The sequence below is a fragment of the Apis mellifera genome, linkage group LG8, assembly GCF_003254395.2.
Source record: "Apis mellifera strain DH4 linkage group LG8, Amel_HAv3.1, whole genome shotgun sequence".
In the NCBI taxonomy this organism is placed as follows: Eukaryota; Metazoa; Arthropoda; class Insecta; order Hymenoptera; family Apidae; genus Apis; species Apis mellifera.
Window position 1 is genome coordinate 11,887,215 of NC_037645.1, and position 17,691 is coordinate 11,904,905.

At 19.3% G+C, this 17,691-nt stretch overlaps 3 protein-coding genes across 5 annotated transcripts; 2 read left to right on the forward strand and 1 right to left on the reverse strand.

Moving 5' to 3' along the window:
• Positions 1-1,942: 1,942 nt before the first annotated feature.
• Positions 1,943-4,525, forward strand: LOC100577519 (alpha-(1,3)-fucosyltransferase 10; the record flags this gene model as incomplete). The annotated part of the gene is made up of 7 exons (XM_026442032.1): positions 1,943-2,008; positions 2,220-2,259; positions 2,363-2,481; positions 2,864-3,083; positions 3,173-3,362; positions 3,493-3,670; positions 4,031-4,525. Coding segments are annotated over 7 exons (1,293 nt in total), but the record flags the coding sequence as incomplete, so codon positions are not given.
• Positions 3,006-10,355, reverse strand: LOC725910 (tubulin-specific chaperone D). Its single transcript, XM_016913633.2, has 10 exons — positions 9,842-10,355; positions 8,085-9,768; positions 7,619-7,822; positions 7,373-7,537; positions 6,971-7,095; positions 6,539-6,892; positions 6,130-6,432; positions 5,721-6,039; positions 3,509-3,641; positions 3,006-3,062 (listed from the first exon to the last, which is right to left on the reverse strand). The coding sequence occupies exons 1-8, from the start codon at positions 10,181-10,183 to the stop codon at positions 5,758-5,760; spliced, it is 3,459 nt and encodes a 1,152-aa protein (XP_016769122.2). The 5' UTR covers positions 10,184-10,355; the 3' UTR covers positions 3,006-3,062; positions 3,509-3,641; positions 5,721-5,757.
• A 1,975-nt stretch (positions 10,356-12,330) lies between these two features.
• LOC725941 (zinc finger protein 800) lies at positions 12,331-17,448 on the forward strand. Of its 3 annotated transcripts, none has more exons than XM_026442319.1 (8): positions 12,331-12,701; positions 13,011-13,398; positions 14,246-14,521; positions 14,721-14,880; positions 14,962-15,102; positions 15,328-15,479; positions 15,547-16,069; positions 16,250-17,448. In XM_026442319.1, exons 2-8 carry the CDS (start codon positions 13,033-13,035, stop codon positions 17,395-17,397), a joined length of 2,766 nt encoding a protein of 921 aa, XP_026298104.1. In that variant the 5' UTR covers positions 12,331-12,701; positions 13,011-13,032; the 3' UTR covers positions 17,398-17,448. The 3 variants fall into 3 exon arrangements, with proteins under 3 accessions (XP_026298104.1, XP_026298103.1, XP_026298105.1); XM_026442318.1 differs by having other exon boundaries at positions 12,331-12,688; XM_026442320.1 differs by having other exon boundaries at positions 12,331-12,508.
• Positions 17,449-17,691: the final 243 nt, after the last annotated feature.

Sequence of the window (17,691 nt, forward strand, 5' to 3'; positions counted from 1 at the left end):
AGTACTTATATACGTGAACAATTTTATTATATATATATATTGAATTTATATAAATCTAATAGATAAGAAAATAAAAAGTAAAAAAATAGGATATAACTTATAAATATAGCATAAATAGTAAAAGAAGATAAACATAGAAAAAAATATATAAATATTTTATATATGTTTATATATATATAGAAAAAGATATATCAATATATATCAATATATATCAATAGAAAATTATTATTTAAATTATAACTATAATGAATTATAATTTTCTAAATATTTTCGAATAATAATATAATATTTAATAATATTAGATTACAAAATTTATAAAGCTTACAAAGCTTTTTTAAATAAGTAGTTCATTGTTGTAGAAATAGCCTAGTTGCATCTAACAACGTCGTTAGAGAAACTATAACTGATGAAGAGAAAGGAAGAATGAATAAAGAAAAGAAGAGAGTTCGTTGACCGTCAAAGAGAAGTCAGGAGCATGACTGTAACCGTGACTGTGATCGTAATCCTGATCGCATCGTGATCGTAACCATGACCGACTTGCTTTTACAGATCCTTAGAAAGTCTTATATGTGTTCGCGAGATAGGTAAGTAAAGATATATATATATATATATATATATCTTTACTATCTCGAGAATTATAAATATATATATAAATATATTATATATATATAAAATATTTTAAATATATATATATATATATATTTACTTACATTTCTATGAATATTGTATAGTTTATATATTATATACATATAATTTTTATACAATTTAATATATAAAATATATTATATAAATAAATATATAAATATAATATTATAAAATATATAAATATACAAGAAAAATATATGTAAACATATTTATAAGTATAAAAGAAATCGTAATATACAATAGATTTATATAGCTTATTAAATTTATCACATTTTCATGTATCTTATATGATTATTCTATAAAAAATTTGAATTTAATTAATCAATCAGTTCTTCTAATTCTAGATAACATAATTTTAGTATAAAAACATAGTATAAAAATTTATTGAAATATATTTTTTTTATTTACATATTTTGTAATATAAATGTAAAAATTGAGTTATTAAAGCAATAATATTATAAATAAAAAATAATTTATGATTAGTAATAAAATTTAATTGCAAAACTTTTTAATGACATTTAATACTTTAAAATAATTCATCATATTCATATCATATTTGTATTTATTACTTTATTTAAATATAAAATTATTTTATTTTTTTATACATAATTTTTGTTTCAATTTCAATTATTATAAATAATTACAAATTATATATTGTAAAAACTAATCACAATTTTTTATCACAAGAAATTGTTTTTTTTTTTATAAAAATATGACGAAACATTTGTAATTTAACCTCAAATTTATTGTAACTTCTACTATGCAATATAAATTATTTATATCTTGTTAAATTTTTAAAACATTTTTTAAAAAAGTAATATTATAATTATAATAAAATTTAGTATAATAAGTAATATATAATAAGTAATTATAACATAATATAAAATTTATTATAAAAATAGTAATAAGAATAAATAATATTTGTTCAAAAACAAACATTATTATTTTAATAAAATATGTGATATAAATATTAATAATATGTTAAAATGTAATATAATTATATTATCTATATATTTCATAAATTATATTATATATTTTTTATAAATATAAACGAAAATATAAAGTCTGTTAAGTATTTCTTCTAGGAACAATATTATTGATAATGTGAAATATTTTAATGTAAAGTTTAAACTAATCTAAGTTTTAATATCTAAATAAAATATATACGTTTCATTAAAATATTTTAATCAAAATAAAAAAATAAATCATTAAGAAAACAGTATAACTAAAATAAATATTTTATTAATCATAAAAATTATCAATTAAAATTAATTATAAAATGCTGAACTTTTATTTTTCACGAAGAATATATTTTATATTTGTAACAATTGTTACTCTAAGTTTGAGTATAATAATTTATCAGGTATATTTATAATTAATTTTATAATTAATATAATATAATAATGAAATGTTTGTAAAAAATATCAATGATAATAATAAATTAATAATCTTTTTGATTTATAAATGTATGCTTATTAAATAGTATTTTAATATTAATAATATTATATAAATTATAAAGATAAGTTATAAGATAAAGAAAAAACAATATTTATTAAAATTAATATTATTAACAGATATATTTAATTCAAATTGGTAATAAATTACATTATTCAGGTATATAAAATGTATCAAGTTTTGTTTCATATTTTTATAAATATAAATAAGATATAAACATTTGAATTATTGAATTAAAAAATATTTTAATTATATTTTTTAGACGTACCTGTAATTTTATGGTGGACACCTTTTGGAAATGATGAAAAATTACGGGACTGTGAAAATTATCAATGTTATTTCACAAGTAATCGATCCTTTCAATATCATAATCAAGTAAAGGTAATATATTATATATAAATTTTCATATATAATTATAATTTAACTTAAATATAAATTCTGAAAAATAAAGATTTAAATAATTTCAATTATTTTTTTAAATTTAAAATAAAGTTAAATATACATTACAAAATTGAATAATTATTTTATTTTTTCATTCATAATCATTAAAACTGTTATGAATTATTAAGAATTAAAATAATTATAAATTAGTAGTAATATTAATAAATAAGAATTAATAAATAAGAATTGATCAATTTATTATTACAAGATTAATTATTAAAAATTTATTAAATTTCATAATATATATAAATGTAAAAATTGCTTGTATTTGTTTTTAAATTGAGATCATTTTTCAAGAATTCATATTATTTTTAATTTTCAGAGTTTCCTGTTTTATGGTAGCAGTTTTCAAATTAATGATTTACCAAAATGGAAATCCAATGAGATTCCATGGGGTTTATTTCATGAAGAATCTCCTAGAAATAATCCAATCTTAGTCCAAGAGGAAACTCTGAATCTTTTTACATATTCCTCAACATTTAGTAGATTTAGTGATATACCTCTTACTCTTGTAGATCTACCTGGAATTACAGAATTATTAAGTCAATATAAAAAATTAAAAATCCTAAAATACTATATAATATTATAAAAAATTATGTTTTCATAATAATATAACTTATTGGTTTTACAGGTAGAAAATATTTTGTATCGACTAAACAAAAAACTAAATTAATGTATAAAAAAAATTTAGCACCATTACTTTACATACAATCTGATTGCGATACTGCAAGTAATAGAGATAGTTATGTAGCTGAATTAATGAAATATATACATATAGATTCATATGGTACATGTTTAAATAATGCTCAACTTAATAAAAAGTAAAGTATTATACAAACACCATATAGATTTAAATATTATACACAAAGATATTATACACATAGATTTAAATAAAATTAATTTTTTTTTATTATTTGTATAATGAGTTAATTATAACATATTATTATATAGATTAAAGGAAAATTACCTTGAAGTTTTAAATAGAGAGGATTTTCTTTCATTCAATGCCAATTATAAGTTTACAATAGCTTTTGAAAATGCAATCTGTGACGATTATATCACTGAAAAATTATGGAGGCCTCTTATTGTTGGATCTATACCTGTATATTATGGATCACCATCATTTAAAGTATTAGTTAAAATTTATAACGTAACAATTATTTTATAATAATTTATAATATGTTTAATGTATCACATTGATTGATATTTTCTTATAAAAATTAAAAACTTTCTAATAACTTTTTAATAATGATCATATAACTTTCTAATTTCTTATTAAATACTAAAAAATCAATCAAATATTTTGATTTTATATTTAATTTTATTTAACGAAGAATTAATTATACGAATAAAAAAAAATTTTGCATTTGTATTATGTAATTTTTCATTAAATATATAAAATTTATTTTTAAAAATAAAAATAGCAATTCAAATAATAACTCAATAAAATTGATTATAATAATATAATATATATTTCTTTTTTTTTTAGGATTGGCTTCCAAATAATATGTCTGCTATTTCAATACTTGATTTCAAAGATCCAAAAAGTTTAGCCAACTTTTTATATAATCTTTCTAATAATGAAATTGAATATAATAAATATCTATCACATAAATTAATTGATAATTATGATATACATAATGAAAGATTAAAAAAGGCATTAAAAAAAAATAAAAAATTACTATCCAATGAATTTGGAAATTATGTTGAAGAGTTTGAATGTTATGTTTGTAAAAATATACATACAAAAAAAAAAACAAAAATTATTAATAAGAAACATTATAATTGTCCATTGCCAAAAAATCCATTAACAAATAAAATTGATTATTCTAATTCATGGACGAGACAATGGATTTTAGAAAAATGTAGTGCAAAAATATTAAATTATTATCTCCAAAATAATCTTACAATTAATATGGAGAATTTTGAAAGAGATAAATTAAAATTATATGATAGAAATAAATGTTAATCTAAAAAATTATTATTTTATATATGTAATAATAAATTACATATTTATATTTATAATTATATATTTGTGTTTTTTTATTTTCATTATAAGTTTTGATACATAGTCTATATTTTTATAATAAAAATAATATGTATAAAATTAATAAAAATTTTTTAAAATTTTTCTTTTTTTTATTTTATTCTTTTATTCCCTAACTTCATTTAAAAAAGAAGGTAATAAAAAAGAAAAAAGCATAATAAAATTATTTTTTAAATAAAATTCTTTATGTTAAAATTTCATGTTTCTATTACATATATATATATATATATGTATATATACAAAAATTATTTTTTATACTTTATAATAAAAAATTTATCAATTTATAATAAAAAAAATTCATAAAATAATTTTTATATTTTGCAAATATAAATGTTCATATTATAATCATATAGTATATATCACTCATATTTCAACATAAAACAAAATAAAGTATAAAATGTAAAACAAACAAACAAAGTTATTATGTGAAATAAAGTAAAAGAAATTTATAGATCACTAGCCATAAAAATAGAAAGAATATGGAATCAAAAGATATTATGTCAATCATAAATCTTATATAGGTTTTGTTTTCATTTTTAATCCAATTCAATTCAATTTTTACTTGATACAAATACAATACAAAAAATAATTAAAAATGTTTTAAATAAGAATTTAGAAAAATATATGATTGTGATTATATCTTAGTCCAAAATCAACAGAGGCATTTTGCAAAAATAATAATAATACTGTTTATAATTCTTGTTTATCATTTTTTAGAAGATATAAATTGAATAAATAATTGAAAGTATATTGGTAAAAAAATAATCATTGTTTCTATTAACAAAATATATAATATACTGCTATTAATATATATTAATTTAAATAATATAGTTTCTTGATATACAATATTATATTAAGATCATAAATTAAACATAATGAAATATGTATTGTAAAATGCAATATAAAAAAAGAAAATATTTCCATAAAAATACTTTTAACTATTTTGAAAATATTTTCTTATAATTCTTATTTTTTTCTTCAAAAAAAAAAAATTGAAGTTATATTTCAAATATTATTCTACGTTATTAGAAATAAGAAAAATTTTAATTTGTATTTTAATTCCGATAAAATATTCTATATGAAACATTAATATCATAAAAAAATATGTATTTTATTTTTAAATTCTACTTACCAATTTAATTAAAATAAGGCAAAATTTAAAAGAAAAATTAATTTGTAAGCTTATTCTGTAAAATAGGAGCAGGTACTTTCATTAAATCACAAAGATGATTTCTTATGGGTCGCAGTTCAGATACTGATTGTTCCCAATCAGTAATATTTAATTCAGTTAAAATTTGAATCAAATCCTCTTCTGGAAGATCCATTTCTTCCCCATAAAGAGTTAAAGCTTCATATGTTCTTGTTGCAGCTACTTTTCGTATACATTTATATTTATGACAAAGAAAAATACTTAACTGACAAAATGCTCTTTTTGCAACTGGTCCATGTAACTATAAATGTTATCATCTTGAAATTATCTCATTATTTTTTAAATAAAATATTGTAATATATTATAATATATTGTAATATAATAAATATACCTGCAAGAGCTGACAAAAAACATTTATACTGCTAATTAATAACTTGGTATTATTTGTAGTTTTTATTTCTTGTTTAAGTAATATTAAAATTCGTTCTGCAATTCCATTTTCAGAATCATCAAGAACAACTTGAATGCAACCAGAACTAAGTAAGCGATCCAAAAAAGCTAACATTGATGTGATCATTCGTTCGTTTTTATGACTTTCTTCAAAAATATCTAAAATTTTATAACATAAACTTCGAAGACCCAATTCATCTATTTCTTGTAAATAAGAAAATAATGAAACACTAGAATATTTAACCTGAAACAAAAAATTAAAAATATTACAATTAAAATGAAAGATGTATTAAAAAATATGAAATATATGAAAGATATTAAAAAAAATTTAATAATATATATTTCCATACCAAAGATTCACTTAAACCACCAACACTAAATATAATTCCTCGTAAAAGACTCATTGTATAAGGAGGATAAGATAACATTTTAATAAATCGTGGAAAAGTAGCTGATTCCATTCGCCATTCTATATTTTCTTTACATTCATCATAAGGAAAAATGGTTTTTAATTCTGCATGATATGGAATGTTTGGTAAGGAAGGATCATTATGAATAAGAGCACTGAAAACAATTCCTGCTTGTGCTCGAATTCCATCAATTCTTTCAACAGCTTGCTGTGCAATTCCTCCAATTATATTTGCCATTAAATTTTCATTTAACACAGAAAATAATTTTGCTTGTGATATTAAATTTGTTAATATCTGAAATTATTATATTTTAATATAAATAATTTATTAAACATTATCGTTATATAAGTATAAAATAACAAATATTTTTACATGTAGACCAGTCATTGCTGCTTCTCGTACCCAAGCTCCTATGTCTCCACGACTATCTATAGTATATTCTTTCAATGCCAATAAATAACAATCATATAAATCATGAATATATATGTGCCATTTATCTGTTATAAAAAATATGAAAATATTATTTAAATAATATATATAAAGAATTAAATAATTATTCTATTATTAAATATATATTATATATTTTAAAATATTTAAAAAAAGTAATTTGTATAATATTAATTTAAATTTTTATTTTTTACTATATAAATATTTTTAATAAAGATTTAAATTAAAAACTTAAAATATTTTTAACTATATTTAAACTTAATATTTTATATTTTTATTTAATTTTTAAACATTGAAATATAAATATTTAAGAAATAAAAAACAAACCTGCTTCTTTTATTCCCAGAGTTTGACAAATCATTATTAATGCATGAATAGCTTCTTTTCTACTTTCTGCCCATTTTAAAGTACTTTCTGATATTTTTGTACATTTAATAAGAGCTTCTATTATATCTTTTACTCTTTCACAAATTATAAATAAAGGAAAATAACCTATAAAAAAATAATTATCAAATAAATAATCATTAAAATCGATTAATTATTTAAATTGTTGTAATAAAAATTTTTACCAACCTATTGCTTGTGCAAAACCTATTCGTACAAGCTGATTATTTGATTGTAAATTATCAAGATAACGATTAATAACAATATTGCGATCTTGAATGCTTATGTTTGTATAGTATTTTCGAAAAAATTCTGTGTGTGCTTCTGCAGCTTTTATTTTTACTATAGATACTTCATGACCCAAACATTCTTCTAGAAGATTTTGCCAATCACCTGTAAAAATTATATTTATTTAAATAATTTCTAATAATAATATAAATATATGTATATAATATATATACATACATATATATATTTATATTATTATTACATATATATTTATATTTATATATTTATATTATTATTACAATATATATATATTATCATTAATATCATATTATTTATATAAAATCTACATATGAATCTACATAATTTCTACATATGAATCTTTATAATTATATCTAAATAATTATATTTATTATAAATATTAACTTACAAATAGTTTCAATAGAAATAGGAAAATTAACAATTGAACACTTTTTTATAAGTACAGCACATGCTTGTTTCATTAATTCTCCTCCTAGACCTTTAAATTGTCCCCTTTTTCTAAAAGTACTAACTATATTTTTGATATTCTCTATAGCGAAAGGTCCAATTATATCTTCAATTTTTTCATCACAACTATTGAACAATGCTTCTAAAATTTCTGCAATAGCTAATACTGCACCATGTCTAATATTTAAATCAATAGAATTTAACATATCTAATAAATTTGGTAAAACTGTATTTCTAATATAATTAGAATCAATAGGAGTTAAATTAAAAAGCGTTTTAGCTGAAAGTTCTCTAATTGCTGTATCCCAATGTGTAATTTTTCTTGTAATTAGATGATCAATCAAAGATTTTGTATATTCTTCATATTGTGCAATTTGTGTACTAATCTTCAAATATGCATGATTTCTAACACCAACTTCAAAATAATCAGCAATTGTAAGTATTTCTATTCCATGTGGAAAATTTCCTTGTCTTCCTACATTTTCTTGAAATGCAGCAGAAGCAGCTCTTCTACAATTAATTTCTCGATCAAAACAAGTAACAACCAATAACATAGCTGCAATTTCTTTTACATAAGGTTGAATTATGTCAGGATCATATGCTCTAGGAAATGACCAACAAATATAACATGCAGCATCTCTGATTAAATATCCAATTGAACCATAAGCTCTGGGTTCATCAAATACTAAGGCTTGAAGAACAACTGGTATTACATCATTTAAACGATGAGGAAGAAGGAGACCACGTCTTCCTAATTCTGCTAATGCCAAACAACCTCCATGCCAAGCAAAATCTGATTCTCTACCACAAAAAAGATTTAACACAAATCCCACAACATCATCTGCTAAATCCATTGGTAATCTTGCTGTTATTCTACCAATTCCTTTTGCAGCAGACCATCGTATTGTAATTGCTTTATCTCTAAGACCTTGTATAAGTTGTTCAATTATATCTTCTATTGTTGATGGAATATCCTGGTCATCATGATTTAATGGAATATTTTTAGTATCTTCCACACTTTCTATGGTGTTATAATTAATATTAATATTAGGTACTAAAGATATAGGTCTACTAGTTCTTTGATATCTCCATGAAGCCAACTTTGTTCCTAATAATACCAGTCCAATTCTTTGTACAACTTTCATTCCAAACTTACGAATAAGATCTGCAGGATTTTCATTCAAATGAAGTTGTAAAACTTTATCTAAAATTATTTGAATATATGGTTTAACATCTTCTCTTGCACTATGTTTTAATATTGCTGCTATAACTGCTAATGGACCATGTCTTAAAGGATCATTTTCTGCACATTGTAAACTCCACATTATCATTTCTTTTAAATATAATTTTTTAGCATCTGATCTTGTTAAAAAATTAGCAATTAAAAAAACTGCAGCTGCAGCACAAGCATCCTTTGATAAGCAAAATAATTTGCATATTTTTAAAATTCTAACTGTTATCGATTGTTCAAAATTAACATCAGAAACTTCTAAACGTGAAAGTGGAAATGGTATTTTTGAAATTATAGAAAGCCAAATTAAAAGTACATATCGAGTTTCCCATGTTTCTACATCATTTGGATTTTGTTTTTCTAACAATCGCAAAACAGGAAGAAGATCAGCTACCTAAATCAAATTAAATTACATATTTAAAAATTGAAATATAAAAATTGTAAAAGATTCGAATAAATCTACATACCTCATGTGGAAGATATGTAACAATTTTCTTGTATGTTTTAACAGACATAACAATGAAAATATACTTGAAAGCATTATGCCGCATAATTTCTGTAGAATTTTCATCTTTAATAATATCAAGCAATGGCTGTAAAATATCAAAATCCATATAAGGATCCAAGAGTTGTCTCTGATCTTGATATTGTGATAAAATAAAATTAAATCGATCTCGATTTTTTTCAATAAGACTTGGAGAAAGATCAACTTTTTTTAATTCACCAATTAAAAAAGTCACTTCATTAATTTCTTTGAAAGCATTAAATCCACAACCAATTATTTCTGATTCCGTATCATTTAACGCCATCTTTTTTATTTTCGTATCGTTTTATATTATTCGAGAAAGCAATTACAATCAATTAAAATTCATTCCTATACAATTAAGTTTGTATATGAAGGCCAAAAAATATGAAGAACAGAATCCTTCGAACGATTTCACGAAAAACGATGCCAAATTATCGCGCATGCGTGATAGTATAATAAAACTTCTGTGATTTCATATATTTATTAATCATTTAAATTTTATTTATTTTTAATATATTATTATAAATATAATAAAAAATCTTTTTTAAAGATTAAGAATATGTTAATAATTTTTTTAAATAATTGTAAAATTTCGTTTGAAATAAATTAAAAATTAGTAAAATATCTAATAATTTCTTTATAAATATAAAAAAATTATATGTATAACCTATAATTAAATAATATAAGGTAATAAGATGTTTATATGATATATATATATAATATATATATAATAAATAATAATTATGTGGTACATAAAATAACAAGTCTGTAAAAAAATGTTACATAAATTTAAAAAAAAAAATTGTTAATATAAAAACATTTCATTTAAGCGAAATTAACAAATTAGTTTTTTGAGATAGTTATCAGTTAAAATTATGAGTATAAATAAACATGTACATACATTTAACAGTGTGATATCCTAAATTTATGAAATTATTTTTATATTTTTAAATTATATTTAATTTCTAGTTTATCTAGTTTAATTTTATTCAATTCGATATATACGATAGATATTTTATTTAAAAGAGAAATAAATATGAATACTTATATAAATTCTTAAATTCATAGTTAAAAATAAAAATAAAACTATTAGAATTGGAAATATATACATAGATAAATATATATATAGTTATATGTATATTATATATATATATATATATTTATGTTATAGAAAATGATAATTTCATTCCAAATTCATTCAAAATTATTTATATACATATATTAAATTAAATATATTTATAGTTATAATTCTTATAAGTTATGAGAAATCAGAATTTTATTTTATTTAGATGTAATTTATTTTAAAATAAAAATATAATATTTTGAGATTGTATGATATTTTATTTATAATAGAGTTATGATTTTATATTTTTGTAATTTCTATATCTTGTTATATAATAAAATGAAATCAAATTTTAAAAATTAAATAAAATCAAAATAAAAATTTTAAATAAAAATTAATTATATATAAATATTTAATAATAAGATTCTCTAAGAACAAAGAATTAAATTCATAAAAATATAAATTTCCACATAATCTTATAAAGATTATAAATTACATTTGTATGTATATACATGCCATAATTTTTTCCTCTAATTTTTTTATAAAATATATAATTTTCTATAATTATGTTTTTTTTACTTTATATTTAACTATCATGTAATAATTTATTTATATTGAATGAAATTTTTCTTTCATAAAATGTAAATATTAACATAAGTAAGAATGTCATTGATTTGAATAAAATAAAGAATTACAGTAAGTTAAAAATTAAAATTAAAAATCATTAAGTTATAATATAGAGAAAATAATTATTAAAAGAAATAATTCATTATTTATTAAATATTTTATATGAAATTTTATATTGTATTTATATGTTATAATTTTGAGCTTTTAAATATCTATTAATAATATATATTTATAATTAACAAAATATAGCTATAGACAAATAAATTCATTAAATTAGAAAAAAATGATACTATTTATACAAATATCAAAATATAAATGAATATAATTTTTCATATATTCTGCATAAGTTTTTTTTTATCAAAATAAATTTATTTTATTATATCTTTTTGTCAGTCAAATATTACATTATATGTTGCATATTTATATTAATAACTGTAAAGATAATTTTGAAAAAAATAAAATATTTCTTTTATCAAATTTTTATGATTAAATCTTATTTATTGTTCAAATGAATAAATAATAAATTACTTTAGATGATATTTGTTATTATATATCTGAATATGATATATATATTTTTATAATATTTTACTAAAATTATTAACTTTAATTCTTTAATATAAATCTTATATAACAACAAGTGCATTCTAAAATTTTGATGCATTTTAAAAATTTATATAATATAACCTCTTACTTAATAAAAAAAGAATCATAATAATACTAGTAACTTATTTCTTATTTTATGAATTTATTGAATTCTTGTATATTATTAAATCACATAATTTATTGTTTTAAAACTTTCAACTTATAAGAAATATTAAATAACAAGTAAAAATGTTTATCCGTGAACTGAAGGTGCTGCCTAGTACCATTTCTTCAAAGCGGTAGAATCAAGAACCTCTAGGTTTCGGAAAAATGGAGGTTGTAACTCAGTGGAAATTGTGAATCCTTCTCGTTTAAGAAGATTTAAATCGCGTGATTTTTTCATAGGATAAGAAATTCTTAATACATTTTCTTGATTCCTGATATTTTATTTTCTTTTTAAATCCGAAATGTAAAAAATCAAAACTGATTTTTACGTAGTAAAATGCAGGAGAGACGGTACATCTTTATTGTACGCTTTTCTCAATATACTTTTAAATCTAATATTTTTATTGAATTTTTAACTATCCTATTTATCAATGAGAAAATAATTATTTCGAGAACATATTTTCATATTTAATATTCTAATTTTTAAGTAATATTTTCAATTTTATGATTATTTTTATTTTAATTTATTACTTCTTTAAAATAATCTAATTTTCTTCTATTTATAAATTATTAATAGTCATATTATAAAATTTATTAGTTTTATAAATTTTTTACATTATAATAAGTTTCATTATTAAGCTTATATAATTCTATAAGATATTGTTTCTTTCAGTTTTAACAAGATAATACATTGGATGTATAATATTCAGTACAAAATGAAATCAATCAAAGCAAAGACAAAAGCTAAAAAACCAAATGGGAAATTTGGGAAAGTTAAGTTTCCTTCTAAAGAAATTACTCATACAGATCAAGATTTATCACAACTATATCCACCAATAGACACAAGTATTTCAACTTTATATCGTTTGAGCAAAATTTTAGAAAATGGCAGTGATGAAGTTAAATCCATTCTAACATATGAATGTGATTTGTTATATGAATGTCGTATATGTCGCAGTCTCTTTAGAAGTTTAATTAATTTCATTTCTCATAAACGTGTCTATTGTAAGCAAAAATTTGATGTTACATTTGCCAAGAAATCTTCCAACGATTATGATATAGTATGTTCTATTTTATTATATTTTTATATAAAAATAAGATTGCTAATGATTACTATTTATATTTATATTACAGTTTTATTAATAAAATTTTACATTTACTAAAATAACATTAATCTTAAAGTACATAAATATTTCATAATAAACCAGAATCTAAAAAAAAAAAAAAAATAAAAATTAGATAGATAAAAATATTTTCTAATAATTTTAAGTTTTACTTTTATTCAAAATTATATTATTAAATTATAAATGTGTTTTCAATTGAAAATTTATGAAATGAAACAATATAAAATATATAACATAAAGTTTTAAAACATATTTACTTAAAGATTGAATCTTTAATCTATTGATAATATATAATAATTTCATTTTTGTATTATTATAACGTTTTGTATATTATCAATAGAATTTGAAAACTTTAGTAATATTAATGCAATATTTCATTTAGTATAATTCTTCAAAATAAAAATATTTTAATTAATAGATATATTGAAAACTTATATATATATTTTTATATTATACATATATATTTATTATATATACATTATAAATAATATATATTTAAATATATAAAAAATAATATATTTAAATACATAAATAAATTTAATTATTTATATATATATATATTCAAATAATAAAACAATTTGTAAAATTTAAAAATAAAGGAAACAATAATGTAATGTAAAAGATTAATTTTGCATAATTCTTATTATATTTTAATTTCGAATATAGATTTATAAAAATGTATATTTTTTGTGTTTAATATTATATTTTTATGAAATTGTTTGTTTTGATTTATATTAGAAATATTTGAATTATAAATACATAATATAAGTTTTATATGTTACAGACTTCTACAAGTAAATCAGATATACAAAAATCACAAAAATTATTTGAAGAGAGTTGTGGAAATGATAGAATTTTAAGAAGCCAAGTGTGTAAAGAAGTGCAGAAGAAAGATCTTACTACGGTTGTTAATATGTTACAAAAAAAACAAATAGAAAATTTGCAAACAAATACGGAACAACTATGTTTAGAAATTATACATTCAAATTCATCAGCAGTTTATCAAACTATTGAATCAGTTACTCCAAGTAAAAATCATACAGATTTAATGAAAGCACAGGTACAATTAATAATTATATATTAACAATAATATTATTATATTAATAATATATATATATATATTATTAATTATTATAATATTAATATTATATATGTTATATAAATAATTTAAATACTCATAAATAATTAAAAATATAATTATAATTATTTTATTAATACATTAATATTTTATTATTGCTTTAATTTTAAATAATATTTAGATAATGGAATTAAAAGATACAAATGAACAAACTGCAGTGTTAGGTGTGAATGGACGAGTTTTACAATCTAATAAAAAATTGAATAATAATAATACAACTCAAATTCATAATAATACTGAAATTGGTAGCATTCGTGAAAATGAACTTATTTGTCGTATATGTATGTTTATATTATATTTTTCTTATATATAAAGTAATATAAGTTTTCTTACATTATAATTATAATATTTTTAATTTTTAGGTTATGCGAAATTTTCAACAAAAAAAACATTAACAGTTCATACAAGGACATTACACACATCTCATAGATTATGTTATCCTTGTCCTTGTTGTTCTAGTACATTTGCAAATACTTGGAGTGTTTATAGACATCTTTTTAAAGGTGAATAAAAATTTTATGATATTTCAATTTATATAATTAATAATAATAATTATGTAAATAATATTTATTAATATAATAATATAATTTTTAATTAATTGATTTTATAAAAAATTTTATAAAAAAGAAAATTTTAATTATATAAAATTACATTAATATAAATTTTGTTAGAATTAAATTCATATTAATCTAATAATATTTTTAATGATTTTTAAATATAAAATACAGTTCATAGAAAATCTAATGAACAAGTACGGAAACTTAGACCACAAATACAAGAGAAAGCATTTATTAAGGATACTACGGCTGCTGAAGATTTACAAAAAGAAGATGCTAGTAAAACTTTAATGAATAATGCAGTAAGAGTAAATGAAACACAGGTATCTTAATTATTATAGTTATAATTTCATTAAAATATTGTTAATTTAAAACATAGTATTTTAATAGGAATGGATAGATCATTTAGAATCTGACACAGAACTACAAAGATGTGGAGGTTGTGGGAAAAGATTTGATAGAAAAGCAGCTTTATCTGCTCATTTGACATATTGTCATAGACGTGTTGCAGCATATGAAAATATAACTAAAATTAAAAAGATAAATAAAGTTCCATCAGATTGTACTTCAAATGAAAATATAATTATTAATTCAGAAACTCAAGAAAATAAAGCAGAAGTTTCTACAATTAATAATACTAATGAAACATCTATTCGTGTGGAAGCAATTGCTAGTTTAAGTAAAGCAGATTGGGATATGTTGGGAAATGAAGAATTAGTTTCGCAAAATAAATCTAACGAAAATGTTCTCACAAATGGCATTCAAAGAAATGTAGAGGACAATCATTCTTCTGCAAGTGATGTTTCTGATCCTTTAGAAATTGTATATACAAATATAAATAAACATGAAATAAAAAAAGGAAGTAAAAAACGAAAGAATAAGGATAGTATAAAGAGAGTGAATAATGCAGCAGGTAAATATATATTTGTAAAATTTGAGATATTATATATAATATAATATAATATCTCTAAATTATTTATATATAATATAATATATTGTATTATATATAAATTCAAGAAAAAATTTATTGTATTATTTTTATTTGTTTTTTTATTTTATTTTTTAAAATATGATATAATATTTTTATTTTTAGAAAATATAAAAGACATATCTGTAGAAGAAAATATGGAGCACAATGTAGAAGAAAAATTAGATCATATATTATCTATGGAGAAAAAAATAACTTCGATAGTAGATTTTCAAAAGCTTCAGTGCCTTCCATGTAAACGAAAATTTCCTTCAGTAAATAATCTAAGAAGACATGCTGCCATTCATATTGGTTGGAATCGCTATCAATGTAAACTTTGTGACTATAAATGTTTTGATAAATGTGATTGCATAGCACATTGCAATAAAATACATAATGCTCAAAATAATCGTGCTCTTATAGAAGAAATGATAATTCAGATTCTAGATGATCAATATACATATGATCAAAATATTACATTAGATGTAACAAATTTAGAAGAAAAAATTGATATTCCAAAAGTTGTAGAAGTTAATATTTGTGTTGAACATGTGGAACCAGAAATTCAAGTTGAAGAAAAAAATATAAATGTAGCAGAAATAGAAATAATTGATAAAAATAATATGGAACCAGAAATTCAAGTGGAAGAGAAAAGTATAAATTTAATAGAAACAGAAGTTGATATTGATAAAAGTTCACTAACTTGTTGTGAAAATATAGAAACTCAAGAAACTTCAAATAACGATATTAAAGGACAAAATACATTAAATCTAGATCCTGATCTTCGAAGAATGGTAATGGAAGTTATTTTTGGATCTTCCGAGATTCATTCTACAAAAGCAGATATAAAAGAAACTATATCTTCAGAAAATTCTAATTCAAAAGCATTGAATACAGAGGATATTGAAGTACAAGGTCAAAGTTCTATAAAGGAAAATGACATTAAATGCATACAAGATTCAAAACCTCAACGCCCAATTCGTAATAAAATAAAACCTTTAAATAAAGATTTTATCTATGACTTAAAAGAAGTCGCATATCGCAAAGATTCTTTAATTATGAAATCTTTTAATAAATCACTTAATAAAAAATCTCCAGTACAAGAAGAAGATAATTTAGAAAAAGATTTAGAACAACCGTCCAAACGTTTTAAATCCATAGAAAATGATGAAATATTAATTCTTTGTGAAAATAATGCTATCGTAGACAGATGTGAGATTAGTCTAGATAGAGATTTAAAAAATAATTTTTCTTTTTCTCAGTGCCACAATTAATTATTAAAAACTTCAAATATATTGAAATTAGCAAAATCTGTATTTAATCGAAAATAATTATTTAATCACAAATCAAATTTTTGGTAAATTTTTAAATTGTTATTCATAAATATATATATGATATATATTTATTTATTAATATTAATAAATTTAAAATATTTAAATTATTTCCAGATTTTCAATTTATGTTACACATTTTTAATAATTCAATTCTTCAATATATTATTTTTTAAATAGATAATTGAAGATATTGAAATTTTTTACATATGTAGATGTATATAAAAACTAATTTAC

Bases quoted from the DNA above. Each gene is read 5' to 3' on its own strand.
- LOC725910 (XM_016913633.2), bottom strand. From the start codon at position 10,183: ATGGCGTTAAATGATACGGAATCAGAAATAATTGGTTGTGGATTTAAT. The intron at 9,769-9,841 runs GTATGTAGATTT...AATTTGATTTAG, and splicing joins TTACATATCTTCCACATGAG to GTAGCTGATCTTCTTCCTGT. The intron at 7,096-7,372 runs GTTTGTTTTTTA...TTTTTATAACAG, and splicing joins TCTGGGAATAAAAGAAGCAG to ATAAATGGCACATATATATT.
- LOC725941 (XM_026442318.1), top strand. The intron at 13,399-14,245 runs GTATGTTCTATT...TATATGTTACAG, and splicing joins CTTCCAACGATTATGATATA to ACTTCTACAAGTAAATCAGA. The intron at 15,103-15,327 runs GTGAATAAAAAT...TATAAAATACAG, and splicing joins TTATAGACATCTTTTTAAAG to TTCATAGAAAATCTAATGAA.